General features: G+C 39.6%; 1 protein-coding gene across 1 annotated transcript; it reads right to left on the bottom strand.

Annotated features, from left to right (window-relative positions):
• Window positions 1-15,788: 15,788 nt before the first annotated feature.
• On the bottom strand, window positions 15,789-16,619 carry LOC112911777 (olfactory receptor 51V1). Its single transcript, XM_025988450.2, has one exon. The coding sequence runs from the start codon at window positions 16,560-16,562 to the stop codon at window positions 15,789-15,791; it is 774 nt and encodes a 257-aa protein (XP_025844235.2). The 5' UTR covers window positions 16,563-16,619.
• Window positions 16,620-16,962: the final 343 nt, after the last annotated feature.

Raw genomic sequence — 16,962 nt, 5'->3', positions numbered from 1 at the left:
ATTCAGGACCTAGTACCTTGAATAAAAACCACAGGGCAGACTGAGAATTGAAGAGCACCACTGGTTGATGTAGCATCAGAATTTCTTCCCCAATATGTTCTTCTCTGTGGAACGACAGTGAGGTGTATAAACCAGCCTAAAATTGCACTCAGACTCATTACATGGAAATTTTAAAACATCTCTTGAAAAAAATAGTTACCATCTGATAAGTGCTTAATATATGTCTAGTACTCCCAAAATTTAAACTCATTAAATCTTCACAATAGCCTGTTGAAAAGACTTGAACAATAATCCTTGACGTGAATATCGTTCTTATTCCCACAGATGAAAAAAAAAAAAAGATTCCCACAGACTTTCAGCTTCCTGACTTAGGTCCCATTAGAGCCAAAGAGGGAAAATGTGAAAGCTCTGATCTTAACCACCATCAAATGTTGCCTATACAAAAACACGTCATCAAAATTTTCACTGATCCTACCCCTGAGTAACAGAGATACATGTGAAATTGATCATACTGCTTATTGAAGAGGGAGGGAATTCGGTTTTACCAAGATAGATTTCAGACCATGTATACACAGAGGCTCTCTTGAGCATTGATTGCCCATAGAAATGATGCTAAGGCCTATGCTGGGCATTGAGGAGCCACAGATGAATTAACTGATTCTTGTCTGCTAATCAACATGTTTCTTAAAATTATAGGCTGAACATTAAAAACCTAAAGTTTATGCAATATCGAGTTCAGTTAGATTCTTAAATGGATATGTCCTGCATGTGGTGAGGAAAAACATTCTTTCCCTTTTGGGTCATTGATTGAAAAATGGACAACATATTTATTATTTCCAACTCCCCACACAGCAGCAAATACTAATGTTTCACATTATGAAGTAGGCATCCACTGTCCTTCACTAAAAGGGAGGGTGAGTAATTTATTGGTTGCTCTTTTTCTAGAGTTCCAAAAGAATGTGCATAAAAGCAGGGAGCTGTGGAGCAAAAAACAGACTAGGAGATACAACATGTAAGTGGGATGTGTGTGGGGGAGGAGGTATATACATATAAACACACACATATAAACGAGGGAATAGGCATGGATAGGAAAGAAGTGGATGACAAGTGGCTTCGATCCTCCCTCAGTCCCCATTCTTCAATAAAAGCTAGCTCGATGCATTTACTGAAGAGGAACATGGACTTAAGGGATGTTATTCACCTCTTGTTTGCAAGGTGTCAGGACCACTGCACAGTAAAATCTGACCACTTTGATTTTTTTTCATTAAATGTTAAATAATCTGACACTTCATATGATTGAAATATTTGGATTCCATTTTTCTTTTTCTTTTTTTCCATTCAAGAATAATTTATATACAGGGTTGCATTAGTTTCAAGAGGACCACACCATGATTGGACAAGTCTATATGTTGTTATACATGCCAGATGGATAGATCTCATATGCCACCATGCAACGCCATTATAATTCCACTGACTATATTCCCAATACTTTCTTTTTATTCTGGGGACTAATTAATTCCAAAAAGAAAAGCTTCTATCTTCCACTCCCTTTCACTCATCTTACCCATCTTCCTACCCCCGTATCCCTCTGCAACCATTAGTTTGTTCTCTATGGTCATTTGGACCCCATGTATTAAATTACAGCTTAGAATATATAACACTCAAATGATCATCCCATTAGACCTTTCCTTAAGTTGGTACTTAATTCTTTAAGGTGTTACACTAAAATGTTGAGATGCATAAGTCTCTGGATCTCCTTTGATTACATAAGCTAATTGTCTAAACATTTAACATACAAGTAAAATTAATTGTTGGAAATTTATTTTAAAAAGGATAGCAGGGTTTCAGAGAGCGAGAGAAAAGATACAGTATACTTGATCGGGACCTGAGCCAGAACCATGTATGTGAGTCAGGTACAGTTATGGGGAGGGGTTGTAGAGTGAGCGGGGCTTCATAAGGACATCAGAGATGGGGAGGGAGGAGTCTACATGAGTGATGAAAAGCACAGAAATGGAGGTAGAAGAGAAAATCAACCAATTTATAGATATTTTCCAGATCCTTTGGGACACCAGTGATCTGGTTTATTTTACTTGATTTCCTCTTGGCATAGCAGTATCACATGCAGCTCTCTAACCTACAGCTCCGGAGCTCACTGAAGTATTTCTTTACAATATTCATAATGGCCTAGTCTGACTGAATCGTGACTATATGCACAGAGGCAGTATTGTGGCTACAGGGACAGAATGGGACCTACAGATTAGATGTACAGGCTGAGTAAGTCATAGTCTACATTTCCAATAAAACTTACTTGATTTAAAGCTTAGTTTTCTTCTGTAAAATACTCAAAAGTAAACATAAATGACAGATGTGAACCAGTTCTGAAGTTAGTATCTTAGGATGATTGCTAAATAAATCACATACATTTTTATCCAGGCAACAGATGAAATTAGGACACTTCCAAAATTACCATCAATAAGATCAAAAACATTGTTACTTTGAAGTAAGTTCAGTGTTTTGGACTTTAGGCTTAGGATCCACTGGACAGACATTGAACTGCTTTAGAGTATACACACAGGCCAAGACTCACTTTCTCACACTAGGCACATGATATCAACTATAATATTCACCCCAAATCTGTCCTTTTTGCTTTATAAGATGCAAGTAGCTCAGCATGCTGAACTCAGTGGGCTTAGAAATGGAGTTTTAGTTTTGCCCGATCACCAGGGTAGCAACTTTGTCACATAGGGAGTGGAGTCCAAATCTCTAAGCTTCAGCTTCTTCCTCTGTGTTGAGCCCAGCACCTGCTATATGGTGAATATCAAGGAAATCTATGGAAAAAATGCATGCATGGATTGATGTATACACACCTATACATGGTCTTTAACTACTAGACTTGTGTAACTCTTGAGCCTTATTCTTATTACTGGACCTGGAATAGAAATTCATTGCCCCTATGCCCAATATTCAGAGCCACATAGTAAAGAAAAACAACCACTGCATAAATATATTCTTAAAGGAAAAAAATATTTGTGCTCTTTGCAGATGACTCATTTCGTAAAAGAGTCCAAAGAGCCACTACAATCGCCCCTGCAGTCCAATTACAGACACACACCTCTCCTCAGGGGTCAGGGCTGAGACAAATGTGGGACGATCAAGTTCTAGGAAGACTGAGTAGCTCCTTCGGTTTCCTAAGATTTTCTTCCTTTCCTTCCCTTTCCTTTTTTTCCCTGATGTCTTTTTCTACATCTTTGCTGAGAAAAAGTCAGCTTACTTACCTATCTTTTCTAGGACCCTGAAGATTTTTAACTCGTTGAGATGGAAAAAGTAAAAGGCAGATGATGTTCAAAACAAAAATAGGATGGGGCACCTAGGGGTGGATCAATCCATTGAGTCTCTTACTCTTGATGTTCACTCAAGCCATGATCTCAGCATCATGGGATGGAGCACCATGTCAGGCTCAGTGCTGTGTGCAGAATCTGGCTTGTCCTTCTCCCTCTGATCCTCCCCCTGCTTGGGCTAGCTCTCTCTCTCTCTCTCTCTCTCTCTCTCTCTCTCCTTTAAGTGGATACATAAAATCTTTTCAAAACCCACACACACAAAAAGGAAATGGGTAGCTGACTATTTATACCTCCTTTAGGGATCTCTCAGGCCCAAGATCTTCAGTCCCCAGAGGACTGAACTTTACTCACTCATGGAAGGAGAGGGCCCAGACCTGGCTTAGGAGAAAAACACCCCCCACATTCTCTCCATGCACCACGTGTGCAAGTTTTCTTCTGCCCAGCACTATCACACACCCTGGTTTAACTTGCCGTTAAACATCCAGGTCTCCATTGAGTGGCAGAGACTCCTGCTACTATAGTCATGTCTTGTTCCCTTGGAGGCATCAGCAAATGCAGAGGGTCAATGCCACATGTGAAAGCATTGTTTGTTTCTTAAAGGGTCTCTAAAACCTTGATGTTGTCATTTATTTACCTCAAAAATTTCAGACTCCTTGGCCTTCGCTCTCTTCCATTGGTCATATGGTAAAATTAGCATCAGATGGGTCCAGAAACGCCATTAGCTCCTATAGATATTTTTATTTGGATATTTATGTTCTCTGCATGAGGTTTTCTTCTTCTGTTTCTGTTTCTTTTGCAACTTTCTCATTCCTAATAACCATTCTCTAAATGGATTGGGATTGTCTGGGTTTTCTGCAAAGGTTATAACTATAATCTTAGTTTCAGCTTTGCTTTATTGTTTGGTTTTGCTCTTTTTTTCCCCCTTTTTTTATTTTTTACCTTTGAGAATCCTTTTGTAGATTTTTTCTTTTCTCCACATATCACTGACCTTTACATAGTGATTTCTCTCCTGTTTATTATTCTTTTTCAATTCCTGTTACAATATTTTCACCAGTCTGTTTTGAGACTGTGCAAAGTAATCTGTGAAACAGACTGTAATCCCTCCCTTCTCAATGGATGCCTGCCTCTACTATCATCCATAAGGGTGCTGATGGCTCCTCCTCTTGAAACTGGGCTGATAGGTGTTTTGACCAAATAATACTGCAGAAGTGACGGTGATGTTCTCAGGATATTGAGCCAAAGTAGTAGGTCTGGCAACTTCGACCTTGTTTCTAATTCAATGCCAGCAACCCATGTTAGGAATCGGACCACACCAGAATAAGAAGAAGCGCTCCCCTTGGGGAGAGTATGACTAGGTGGATGAGGCCAAAGGCACCAAATATGCCAATGAACTCTGTGGACCTTTCAAATCAACTGAGTTCCCAGCCAGATGCTGCCTACTGGGTGACAAGTGAGGTCTCAGTGAGACCATTTCCTCTTTGAAATAGAACCATACAGACAAGCCCTACTTGGATTGTTGACCCACAGAATTTTTAGAAATGTTATATCACTGTTGTTTGAAGCACAAAGGTTTTGGGTGGTTTGTTACATAGCAGATAACAATAAAAAGACAGTAAATATATTTTTGAAATGATTGTGTATCTTTCTCTTCTGACTTCAAACAGAGTTTAAATAATATGATCCATTTCTTGTCTATTTCTGTTCTTTCCATTGCTGTTTTATTTCCCATATCTGAGGAATACAAATTATTCCCAAGAAAGATAGATTGGAAAGATACATTGAAGTTTCTCTAAAACCCATGTGTGTGTTATTGTGTGTGTGCGTTTTCAGGGAGGGGAGACAGAATCTGTCTCAGCAGAAACATTTTTATTATAATTATATGTTTTCTGTAAGAACTCTTCAATTGAAATATCTCATGGTTTCCCTGGAATGCCCAAGACATGCACATATAGAAGGGTGAGGGAATGATAGAAGACTAAGAGGGTTTACTAGAGTGTCCCCTCTCTTAACTGATCTCTGTTTCTTTAAAAAATATATATATATATTTATATATATATTTATATATAAATATATATATATATATGTAGAGAAGGAGTGCACAAGGAGGGGTAGAATAGAGAGGAAGGGAAAGAAAGAGAATCTTAAGCTGACCTTCTGCTGAGTGCAGAGACCGACTCAGGGTTCCATCTCAGGATCTCAGGACACGGAGAGCAGAGTTCAGCTGACACATCAAGATTGAGAGCTTAAAAAAAAAAAAATATTGAGAGCTTAAGTGACAGCACCAACCATGTGCTCCTAACACCTGTTGTGTCATGGTGTTTCATGACACAAAAGCAACAGCTTCTCAAGTTAGCTTTCAAGTTTCTTTTCCTGCTCTTTCAACTCTTCCTTTAATTCCCCACTTGAGGAATGTCTCCTTTAAAAGCCCTCAGACCTATTACTCACTATTTTACACAATGGAATGGACTCTTTTTTGGCATTTGTGTTGGTGGATGTGGTGTTTTCAATGTTTCAGTAACAGTAAAATACTGCTGCTCAACCTGTTTCCCTGAACAGTCTATTACAGTCTTACCTGTAGTTCTGGAGCTGACTCTCAAAGTTTGAGATTTTGTATGTCCCTAGACATGGAAATATGGATAGTTATGTCTAGTCCTCTTGTTATACTTTATAGGTTGAGGGAGAGAAAGAAATCTGTAGACATATTCAGATGGAAGTGACTACCATTATCATCAGGAGTCCAATAGCTTCCCTCAACCTTTTGAAGGGACTTTATGAAATCTTCAAGATTCCTGCATTCTTGGAAATTAGCAGGACCATTCTGTTTTCCACTCCTTTGGTATTAGCTTTTGGTTTACTCACTTATTCATTTTCAGCTCCAAGCTACTGCTGTGTCCTTTTCATTCTCATTTTATGTTACGATATAATGATTGCATGTCAGATTTGTCTCATTGTTAAGCAATTGAAGAAGTATTGATGCATTATTACTCACCAAAGTTGACAATTTACATATGGGATTGTGCTGTCTACAATCCTGTGTCTGATGAGAACATGTTTTCTCCCTGGTGTCCAAAAGTAGAGAGTTCCTATAAAATCTTTTCTGAGCCAAAATGAAACAAAAGAAAGTAAAGACACTATTAACAACAACAACAACAGCAACAACAACAACAACAAAACCATGAAGGATTTTGAGCATTTCCAGCCCCCCCAAATACCTTCTGTTAGGTTTTCTGATATTTCAGGATATATCTTGCTGACAGATGCACAAAATCAATCAGGATAGAACATAGGTGCTCACAGACAGTATCAATACTGTGGGGTTTTGATACCGTGATGTTGAGTGTGCTTAATGGGGAAGGAAGTGGGGCTGCTCTCACTGCCCCTGTGATGGCTGAATGCAATATTACTCAGCCATCAGAAATGACAAATACCCACCATTTGCTTCAACGTGGATGGAACTGGAGGGTATTATGCTGAGTGGAATAAGTCAATCGGAGAAGGACAAACATTATATGGTCTCATTCATTTGGGGAATATAAATAATAGTGAAAGGGAATATAGGGAAGGGAGAAGAAATGGGTGGGAAATATCAGAAGGGGAGGCAGAACATAAACACTCCTAACTCTGGGAAACGAACTAGGGGTAGTGGAAGGGGAGGAGGGTGGGGGATGGGGGTGAATGGGTGATGGGCACTGAGGGGGCCACTTGACAGGATGAGCACTGGGTGTTATTCTGTATGTTGGCAAATTGAACACCAATAAAAAATAAATTTATTATTTAAAAAAAAAAGCAAAACACACGCTAAAAGCTACTTTGGATTTTCACCTTTTTTGTAAAGTTAAAATATTCTTGAGATTTCTTTCAAGTACCAAAAAGAGGACTAATGTAGGTCTTTCATGACAGCTGACAGCCATAAGGTGAACTTTCTAAAACTAGAGGTTACCTATAGATGATGTCATATACCCACCATCAGAGTATCCTACAGAAAACTTTCACTACCCTAAAATTCGCTGTTCCCTACCTATTCATGTATCTCTCCCTTTTCCTGGACACCTGGCTACACTGATTTTTATTCTATTACTATAGTTTTGCCCTTTCCAGGAGGTCAGGTCCTTGAAATCATATAAATATTCAGCCTTGTCAGGACAGCTTCTTTCACTTAAAAATATGCATTTAAGTTTCTTCCATGTCTTTCCATAGATTGATAGCTCTCTCTCTCTCTCTCTCTCTCTTTGAATCAAAGGGAATGTTACATTTTACAGAGATACCAGTTTGTTTATCCATTCATCTTAAATGCTTCCAATTTGGGGCAATTGCAAAGAAATCTGAAATAAAGATTCAGGTGCATGTCTTTGTGTGGACATAAGTCTTCATATCATTGGATAAAATGCCTGGGAATGAATGACCATATGATAAGAGTATGTTTGATCCTGTGAGAAACTGCAAGACTCTCCTCCAGAGAGGCTGTACTAGTTTGGCTTTTCACCAGCAATGAATGAGAATGCCTATGACTACATCCTCAGCAGCATTTGACATTGTCAGTGCTTTAGGTTTTAGCCATTCTAATAGGTGTGTAATGCTGTCTCACTGTTTTACTTTGCCATTTGTTAAAGACAAATGGTATTAAACATCTTTTTTCACAGAGAAAGTATTTAACAAAGCAGAGCAAGCATTTGACAAGATATAGCATCCATTCCTGATCAAAACTCTTCAGAGTGTAGAGATAGAGGGATCATTCCTCAGCATCTTAAAAGCCATCTATGAAAAGCCCACAGCAAATATCATTCTCAATGGGGAAACACTGGGAGCCTTTCCCGTATATCAGGAACAAGGCAGGGATGTCCACTCTCACCACTGCTATTAAACATTGTACTAGAAGTCCTGGCCTCAGCAATCAGGCAACAAAAAGAAATAAACAGCATTCAAATTGGCAAAGAAGAAGTCAACTCTCACTCTTTGCAGATGACATGATACATGGTACATAGAAAACCCAAAAGACTGCACCACAAGATTGTGAGAACTCATACAGCAATTCGGCAGCATGGCAGGATACAAAATCAATGCCCAAATTAGTGGCATTTCTATACACTAACAATGAGACTGAATAAAGAGAAATTAAGGAGTCAATCCCATTTACAATTGCACCCAAAAGCATAAGATACCTAGGAATAAACCTAACCAAAGAGGTAAAGGATCCATACCCTAAAAACTACAGAACACTTCTGAAAGAAATTGAGGAAGACACAAAGAGATGGAAAAATATTTCATGCTCATGGATTGGCAGAATTAATATTGTGAAAATGTCAGTGCCACCCAGGGCAATTTACACGTTTAATGCAATCCCTATCAAAATACCATGGACTTTCTTCAGAAAGTTGGAACAAATCATCTTAAGATATGTGTGGAATCAGAAAAGACCCCGAATAGCCAGGGGAATATTAAAAAAGAAAACCATACCTGGGTGCATCACAATGCCAGATTTCACATTGTACTACAAAGCTGTGGCCATCAAGACAGTGTGGTACCGGCACAATAACAGACACATAGATCAGTGGAACAGAATAGACAGTCCAGAAGTGGACCCTCAACTCTATGGTCAACTAATATTCGACAAAGCAGGAAAGACTATCCACTGGAAAAAAGACAGTCTCTTCAATAAATGCTGCTGGGTAAATTGGACATCCACATGCAGAAGAATGAAACTAGACCATTCTCTTACACCATACTCAAAGATAAACTCAAAATGGATGAAAGATCTAAATGTGAGACAATACTCCCATCAAAATCCTAGAGGAGAACACAGGCAACACCCTTTTTGAACTCGGCCACAGCAACTCCTTGCAAGATACATCCATGAAGGCAAGAGAAACAAAAGCAAAAATGAACTATTGGGACTTCATCAAGATAAGAAGCTCTTGCACAGCCAAAGAAACAGTCAACAAAACTAAAAGACAGCCTGCAGAATGGGAGAAGATATTTGCAAATGACGTATCAGATAAAGGGCTAGTTTCCAAGATCTTTAAAGAACTTCTTAAACTCAACACCAAAGAAACAAACAATCCAATCATGAAATGGGCAAAAGACATGAACAGAAATCTCACAGAGGAAGACATAGACATGGCCAACATGCACATGAGAAAATTCTCTGCATCACTTGCCATCAGGGAAATACAAATCAAAACCACAATGAGATACCACCTCACACCAGTGAGAATGGAGAAAATTAACAAGACAGGAAAGGACAAATGTTGGAGAGGATGTGGAGAAAGGGGAACCCTCTTGCGTTGTTGGTGGGAATGTAAACTGGTGCAGCCACCCCGGAAAACTCTGTGGAGGGTTCTTAAAGAGTTAAAAATTGATCTGCCCTACGAACCAGCAATTGCACTGCTGGGGATTTACCCCAAAGATCCAGATGTAGGAAACACTGGGACACCTACACCCCGATATTTCTAGCAGCAATGTCCACAATAGCAAACTGTGGAAGGAGCCTCGGTGTCCATCGAAAGATGAATGGATAAAGAAGATGTGGTCTATGTATGCAATGGAATATTACTCAGCCATTAGAAATGACAAATACCCACCATTTGCTTCAACGTAGATGGACCTGGAAGGTTATGCTGAGTAGAATAAGTTCATCGGAAAAGGACAAACAGTATATGGTTTCATTCATTTGGAGAAATTAAAAATTAGTGAAAGAGAATAAAGGGAAAGGAGTGAAAATATCATTGAGGGTGACAAAACATGAGAGACACCTAAGTCTGGGAAATGGACAAGGGGTAGTGGAAGGGGAAGTGGGTTTGGGGTTGTGGTGACTGGTGATGGACAATGAGGGGGGGCACTTGGCTGGATGAGAACTGGGTATTATGCTGTATGTTGGCAAATTGAACTCCAATAAATTTCTTTTAATTTAAAAAAATTCTTTTTCATGTGCTTATTGGTATTAACCTGTCTCCTTGGAGGTAAATATCTTTTTAGATCTTTTTCCCAATATTTAACTGACTTATTTCCTTGTTGTTAAATTTAAAGGTTCCTTGTATACTTTGGATACAGATCCTTTGATGAACAGTGTGTTGTAATGATTTCCTCTGGTCTATGGCTTTCTTTTCATTTTCTTAACTTACTATGAAATTATATTATTTTTTAATTTTTCTCTACTGGGTCTTTGGGGGGTAGAATCTATGTGGAATTGTGTCCTTTTGTTCTGGGAAAAAATCTTGTATAACACTCTAATACATTCCTATCCTAATATTCTGCCTATATTTTTATATCCCTGACTTCCTAGGACACCTACCAGTGATGTGTTTGTGTTACTGGATTGATCCTCTTTTTCTTCTCCCACCCCCACACACCCCAATGTAACATTTAACCTTTGTTCTACTTTCTTAACACTATTTCCTGAGAGTTCTATTGGTTTTTCTTTAATCTCTCACATTGTTGCTTAATTCATAAGTAATCTTTTGTATTGTCTAAGTATGTCTTATTAAGAGTATTCTAATCTACTGTCAAGGATTTAGTATAATCTGGTTTGTTGTTAGGAGTATTAATTAGGGATTAGTTTTTCTCTTTAAGTTTTATTTTCTACGCTGAAGAGGCTCTGCTCAATACAGGTAATTTTCTTTTCTTTCTTTTTTCTTTTTTATTTATTTTTATTTATTGGAGTTCAATTTGCCAACATATAGCATAACATCCAGTGCTCATCCAATCAAGTGCCCCCATTAGTGCCCGTCACCCAGTCACCCCCACCCCCGCCAACCTCCCTTTCCACCACCCCTTGTTCATTTCCCAGATTTGTGAGTCTCTCATGTTCTGTCTCCCTCTCTGATATTTCCCACTCATTCTCTCTCCTTTCCCCTTTATTCCCTTTCACTATTTTTTTATATTCCCCCAATGAATGACACCATATAATGTTTGTGCTTCTCTGATTGACTTATTTCACTCATCATAATACATTCCAGGTGATTTTCTTTTCATAATTTAAATTTTGATATGTGACTTTTGCATATGTGGATTAGATCTCATCCCTGGTGTGGATTTGGTTGTCCATTCATATGTCATGATGAGGGACCATGAATGTAGCAGGGACTTCCATGGACATACTGGGATATGTTACCTGGTCCATGACATTGTAGGTTCCAGAGGAAGGAGACTACACAAGTCAGTGAGTAAATACTCAAATGTCAGTACCTGTTACTCTTTTCTTTTGAGACGGTTCAATGGAGAATCATCTCAAACTTGCTTCCCTAGAGAATATCAGTGTGCTGCTATTTCACAAGGTGAATGTAGACAAGTGTTCTATGGGCTTCAACATTCAAAATGAATTATTTTACACAATCCCTCTCTCTTATATGACCCCTCATTCCTATCATCCTTTGTACCCAGTGCCCTTTTATCTGGGTCATATTTGATTCTGTCATTATAGAGACCAAGCATTTTGCAGGAATTGAAATAGATATTTTCTGGACACTTCAATTAGGAAGCCTTACACTCAAAATCACCTTTTGTGCCATTCTCAGTGCCACCTCTCACCAATGCCTTAACTGAAATTGCTGTGTTTTTCTAGAGTTGACATACACAGATCATTTTTTACCTCACGGGTATCCCCTTCTGCAGGCACCAAGATTTCGGATTTATGTAACCCATTCTGCCTTTTGGGGATATCTTAATCTTCCATATTTATATAACTTGTTTACACATACACTGGTAACATTTCACACTGTCTCGTGGGCACCATGGTTTTAGTGAACTTCAGAAAGTAGCAGAAATAAAAACATGACATTCAATCTGCTGAGTTTACCTGTAAATTTACACATTCCTATTTTATAATTACATTACTTAAATTCATATTCTATTATTAAGTGAACACAGAAAGGTACATCTTGGTTAATTGCCACAAAATTTGCAGAAACCTATAGCTGACACTCTGACCAAGAAAAAGAACAGCACCAGCATCCCCAACATGAATACAGATTCTGTTTCAGTAGGACTGGACTAAGCTCAAGAATGTAAGTTTTTTCCAAGCTCCCAGATCGAGCTGAGGCTGCAGGACCGGAAGCCACATGTTCAGTAGAAAAGCTCTAGGACACCAGTTTCCACGGCAAAGGGAATTTAGACTGGGTTGGTATTATTTTTAAATTTCAAAACTTTGTTTTTTAATTTTTATTTATTATTTATGATAGGCACACAGTGAGAGAGAGAGAGAGAGAGGCAGAGGCACAGGCAGAGGGAGAACCAGGCTCCATGCACCGGGAGCCCAACGTGGGACTCGATCCTGGGTCTCCAGGATCGCGCCCTGGGCCAAAGGAAGGCGCTAAACAGCTGCGCCACCCTGGGATCCCTATTTTTAAATTTCTAAGAGAGTGATCCTGGATAGTGGGCTTGTTTTCGTCACCTCACCAGAAAGTCTCTATCCATTCCTCTAACTGATTCTCCCTTTTTGACGTAGTGGTCACAAATAGTCTAGGGACCAGAGAAACAGCCTAAGGTAGAAAACCTAAGTTGATTGAAAAGTAGAGTTCTGTTACATCTAAGGATATTAGGACATATAGTGTACAGTAAGAGCATTGGCCTTTGGACTATTACCAGGGGATTATTTCCACTAAAAATGTGTTCCCTCACTTCTGAGGATCACAAATCTCTCATTCTGGACCATAGCTTTCTGAAGTCAGAACAAAATGAACACCAACAGAGCCATGACTCTCTGTTTTTCCACATCTTGTTTCGCTCAACTCAATGCGTCTAATGTCCTTTAGCTCTCCTTTTTGTTTGACCTTAGTTAAGGAACTAGCGTACAAGGACATGACAGTCTACGTGTAACAAAGTCTACACCAACAGAACACAAGCTTCCAAAAATTCGATAGTGGTTTCCATCCATACTGGGTGGCAGCCTTGAAGGCTTAGAATGATGTCTGGGCAACTCCTATTAGGTTGTTAGTTCCTACTAGCTCTTTAGTCCACCTCATTGAAAACAGCCCTCAGAGACTGTCTAATATTTGGATAACAAGTTTCTTTTCCTTACAAGCTGGCTCCCAGAAGTCATGGAAGAATATCTTTGTCATGTTTCTAAAAAGGTTACAAAGTGTCAGACAATGCTCCTAAACCCTAAGGTATGGCTGTCAATTATCAACTTCAGGACTGGGAATGATGACTCTAAAATCTCCCTTCCTCCCTAAGAATGGCTTTAGTTGACTTTATGATGGTGCTTCAAGTCAGAGGCCTTTATAAGACCAACTCTCCTGCCTGTTGTTTCCATGTAAAACCCAGTAATCAGGAGATGTATTTTCCTCAGCTTGCTTCCTTCACACATTTGCTTTCCTTGGACATCCTTCCACTGGTTCATGCAGTTTCAAACATTCTGAAGTTCTTCACAAGTCTCCTCATCATAGTACAATTGCACAGTTCTGAAACCACCTGTGGTTTCTGAGGGTATACCAGGTATTTTCACGTCCATTTCATAGCCCTTCTTTCCAACTCTTTTGGCTCATATTCTACAAATTGTCATAATGTGAGGTACAGCCACTCAGAGCATCTGTATGAGTACCAAGTCCTCAAGTGAACCCTCCCATTCACCGTGGAATACAGGACTCTCCAAAAGAGGACTCGGGTGCGTTACATATGGTGCTATTCCCTTAACACAACATAAGCTCATGGCAGTACTCCCAGCATGCCTGACCAGGGCAGGACTTGCCCTGCTGCCCCAGAGGCCCCTGCTTCAGCAAGATTGAGTCAGTGCTGAGGAGAGGTGATGCTGCGGTGTCAAGATATTGAAGGGATGCTGAGAGACATGTGCCCAGACATGGTCTGTGAGAAACAACAGAATCTCCAAAGATTCAGCAGCTAACTGCTGTTTTCATGCTGAATTTGGGTCATAGGACTCTTGTCAAACGCATGTTCCAAGATGCTTTGTTCTGTCTAGGCACTATTTCCACACTTTTAAGCTGTTGGAGAGTAGCCTATACTTCTGCTTTCTACACTGATTACTTAATTGAGTGAAGCACCTAAAAGGAGGGGAAGATAGAAACATAGAGTTTCAAAGGCTAATTTAAAATACAAAGGTTTAGGTTTAACCTATTAATATTAAATTCTTGCTTCATGATGTGAAATTGCTCTGATGCAGTCATCTGTTGAGCATTACTTAACATTTCTTCCTCAGGTATCCAGGATTATGGGAATCTTAAACCATTTTCCCCCTGTATCTCAGCACAGATACCTGATTTCGTTCTTGCTTCCATTCTTTTGAAAATGAACTAAATTTTCTAAATTACTCAGAAGGGAATCTGTTGATATTTTTTTAACTCAGAATCAATAAAGATAAAGTTCATGAAGCTCAATCATAAGCATAAAGTTTTATCTACTCAGAATATTCCCCTCTTCAGATTTAAAATCAGAGTTTACAGCAAGATCTACTTCTGGCCCAATGACAAAGGAGTTTACATGTAAAATATAACAAGTGAGGATTCTAATTTAAAGTCGACGTGGTGAAAATTGAATCCAAAATCAAATTCCATTAGAGGTTGTCTTTATAATCTATATTGTGCTGTCCAATACAGTAGCCACTGCATTGGCGGAGGCAATGTCCTTTTAACGTTTAAATATAAATTAACCATAATTAACATGAATTGTAGAGGTACGAGCCCAGTTACACTATTTACATTTCAAGTGTTCAATAGCCATACGTAGCTCTTATATGTTGGTCCCTATTACCCTATATTAGAGAATATCTCCATCATGTTAGTAAAACCCTACTGGAGGATTCTGGTCCATGTATGCTTATCACAAGATCCCCGAGAGATGGGCACTTTCCCCACTTTTTTAAAAAATATTTATTTATTTATTTATTTATTTATTCATGATAGACAGAGAGAGAGAGAGAGAGAGGCAGAGAGACAGGCAGAGGGGGAAGCAGGCTCCATACCAGGAGCCAGACGCGGGTTGATCCTGGGACTCTAGGATCGCACCCTGGGTCAAAGGCAGGCGCCAAACCGCTGAGCCACCCATGGATCCCCACTTTCCCCATTTTGAAGATTAGTTAACATGATCTGTGAATTAAAGAATGTGCAGTCATCCACCCTTTTAACTAAAATCTAGGATCTGAATCTAGCCCTGTTTCGATGCAAAGAAAGTGCTTGATTTCCATTTTGGGCACAGGAACTAGTTTTATCATCTCTTGGATATACTTGTGGCAGGAACATATAATATCTCATTTTACATAAATCCATAGTTGGTAAAAAATTTCTGGAATGTTTCAAAGGGAGTCTCCCAACTCTAGCCCAAAGAATGATTTACTAACAAACATAAGTTAAAATAGCATTTGTTAATAGGTGATTCTCTCGATTTATGTTTAAAAGTGTTTAAAATCAAGAATCCTAGACTCTGGACTATTAACTAAAATAAAATTCATTTTTGGTATTACATACTGTGTATTAATTAAGGCTGCTGTTTTATTCTTCAAAAGCCCTAGGCATCTCGACACATATCCAGAGAAAAGAGTCTGAGCATTCTGCTCCGAATCTGCTGGGTCTTGACACTGTAGATGATGGGGTTCATCAAAGGTGGGAAAAGGATGTAGATGTTGCCCATAAGTACATGGATCACAGGTGAGAGATGGTCGCCAAAACGGTGCACCATTGTTAAGCTAATGACAGGGATATAGAACACGAGAACAGCACACAGGTGGGAGATGCAGGTCTGAAATAATTTATGCTGCTCCTCCTGAGAGGCAATTGCCAGGACTGCCCTAAGAATCAGGACATAGGAGTAAAGGATGAGAACAGCATCCAACAACAGCGTGAGAATGACCAACATCAGGGCATAGTAGCTATTAAACCTGATGTCTGAGCAAGCCAGACGCAGAAGGTCCTGGTGTAGGCAGAACGAGTGAGAGAGGCTATGGGAATGACAGTAACGAAAAAATTTCAGATTGATGATGGGGGGTGTAATAAAGAAGAAACTCCTACCCACTATGATGAGCCCGATTTTGAAAATCCTGGAAGTAGTCAGAATGGAGGAATACCGCAGTGGATTGCAAATGGCGACATACCTATCAAAGGCCATAGTAAGGAGGACAGAGGACTCCATGAAGGAAAGACCATGGATGAAGTAGGACTGGGCAATGCACGAATCCAGGCTGATTTCTCCAATGAACCCCCACAGGATGCCCAGCACCGTGTGCACTGTGGACAGCCCCATGCACAGGTCGGTGAGGGCCAGCATGGCCAGGAAGTAGAACATGGGCTGGTGCAGGCTCGGCTCAGTCCGGATCACATGCAGCACCAGGCAGTTCCCAGACAGTACACTAGCACACTAAGCAGCTCCTCAGGCTACCCTTCTTTCATAATGCACCCTCCGTCCCTGTCAAACCCCTTCTAGAGTCCTCTGTGCTGTTGTTTCTTGCCTTGATTCCCCTCCATGTGAAACAATCTAGCCCAATATATTTCTTTCTGTCCGTCCTTGAATGATTGGAGTATTTACCATTTGAAGAAAAATGTATTTCCCTTGAGCACTCCTTTTCCTTCTCAAAAACACAAATTCTCTTCTTTCATGAGATATTTCTCCAGATGTTCTATCTGCCTAAGGTGTTCTTTTCACAGAGATGGTCTTTCCGTCTTCTCCCCAACCTCTTCCTCTCCTT

This window comes from Vulpes vulpes, chromosome 11, assembly GCF_048418805.1.
Source record: "Vulpes vulpes isolate BD-2025 chromosome 11, VulVul3, whole genome shotgun sequence".
Classification (NCBI taxonomy): domain Eukaryota; kingdom Metazoa; phylum Chordata; class Mammalia; order Carnivora; family Canidae; genus Vulpes; species Vulpes vulpes.
The sequence above is the reverse complement of the archived record's forward strand: the minus strand, read 5'-3'. Positions and strand labels throughout refer to the sequence as shown.

Bases quoted from the DNA above. Each gene is read 5' to 3' on its own strand.
- LOC112911777 (XM_025988450.2), bottom strand. From the start codon at position 16,562: ATGTTCTACTTCCTGGCCATGCTGGCCCTCACCGACCTGTGCATGGGG.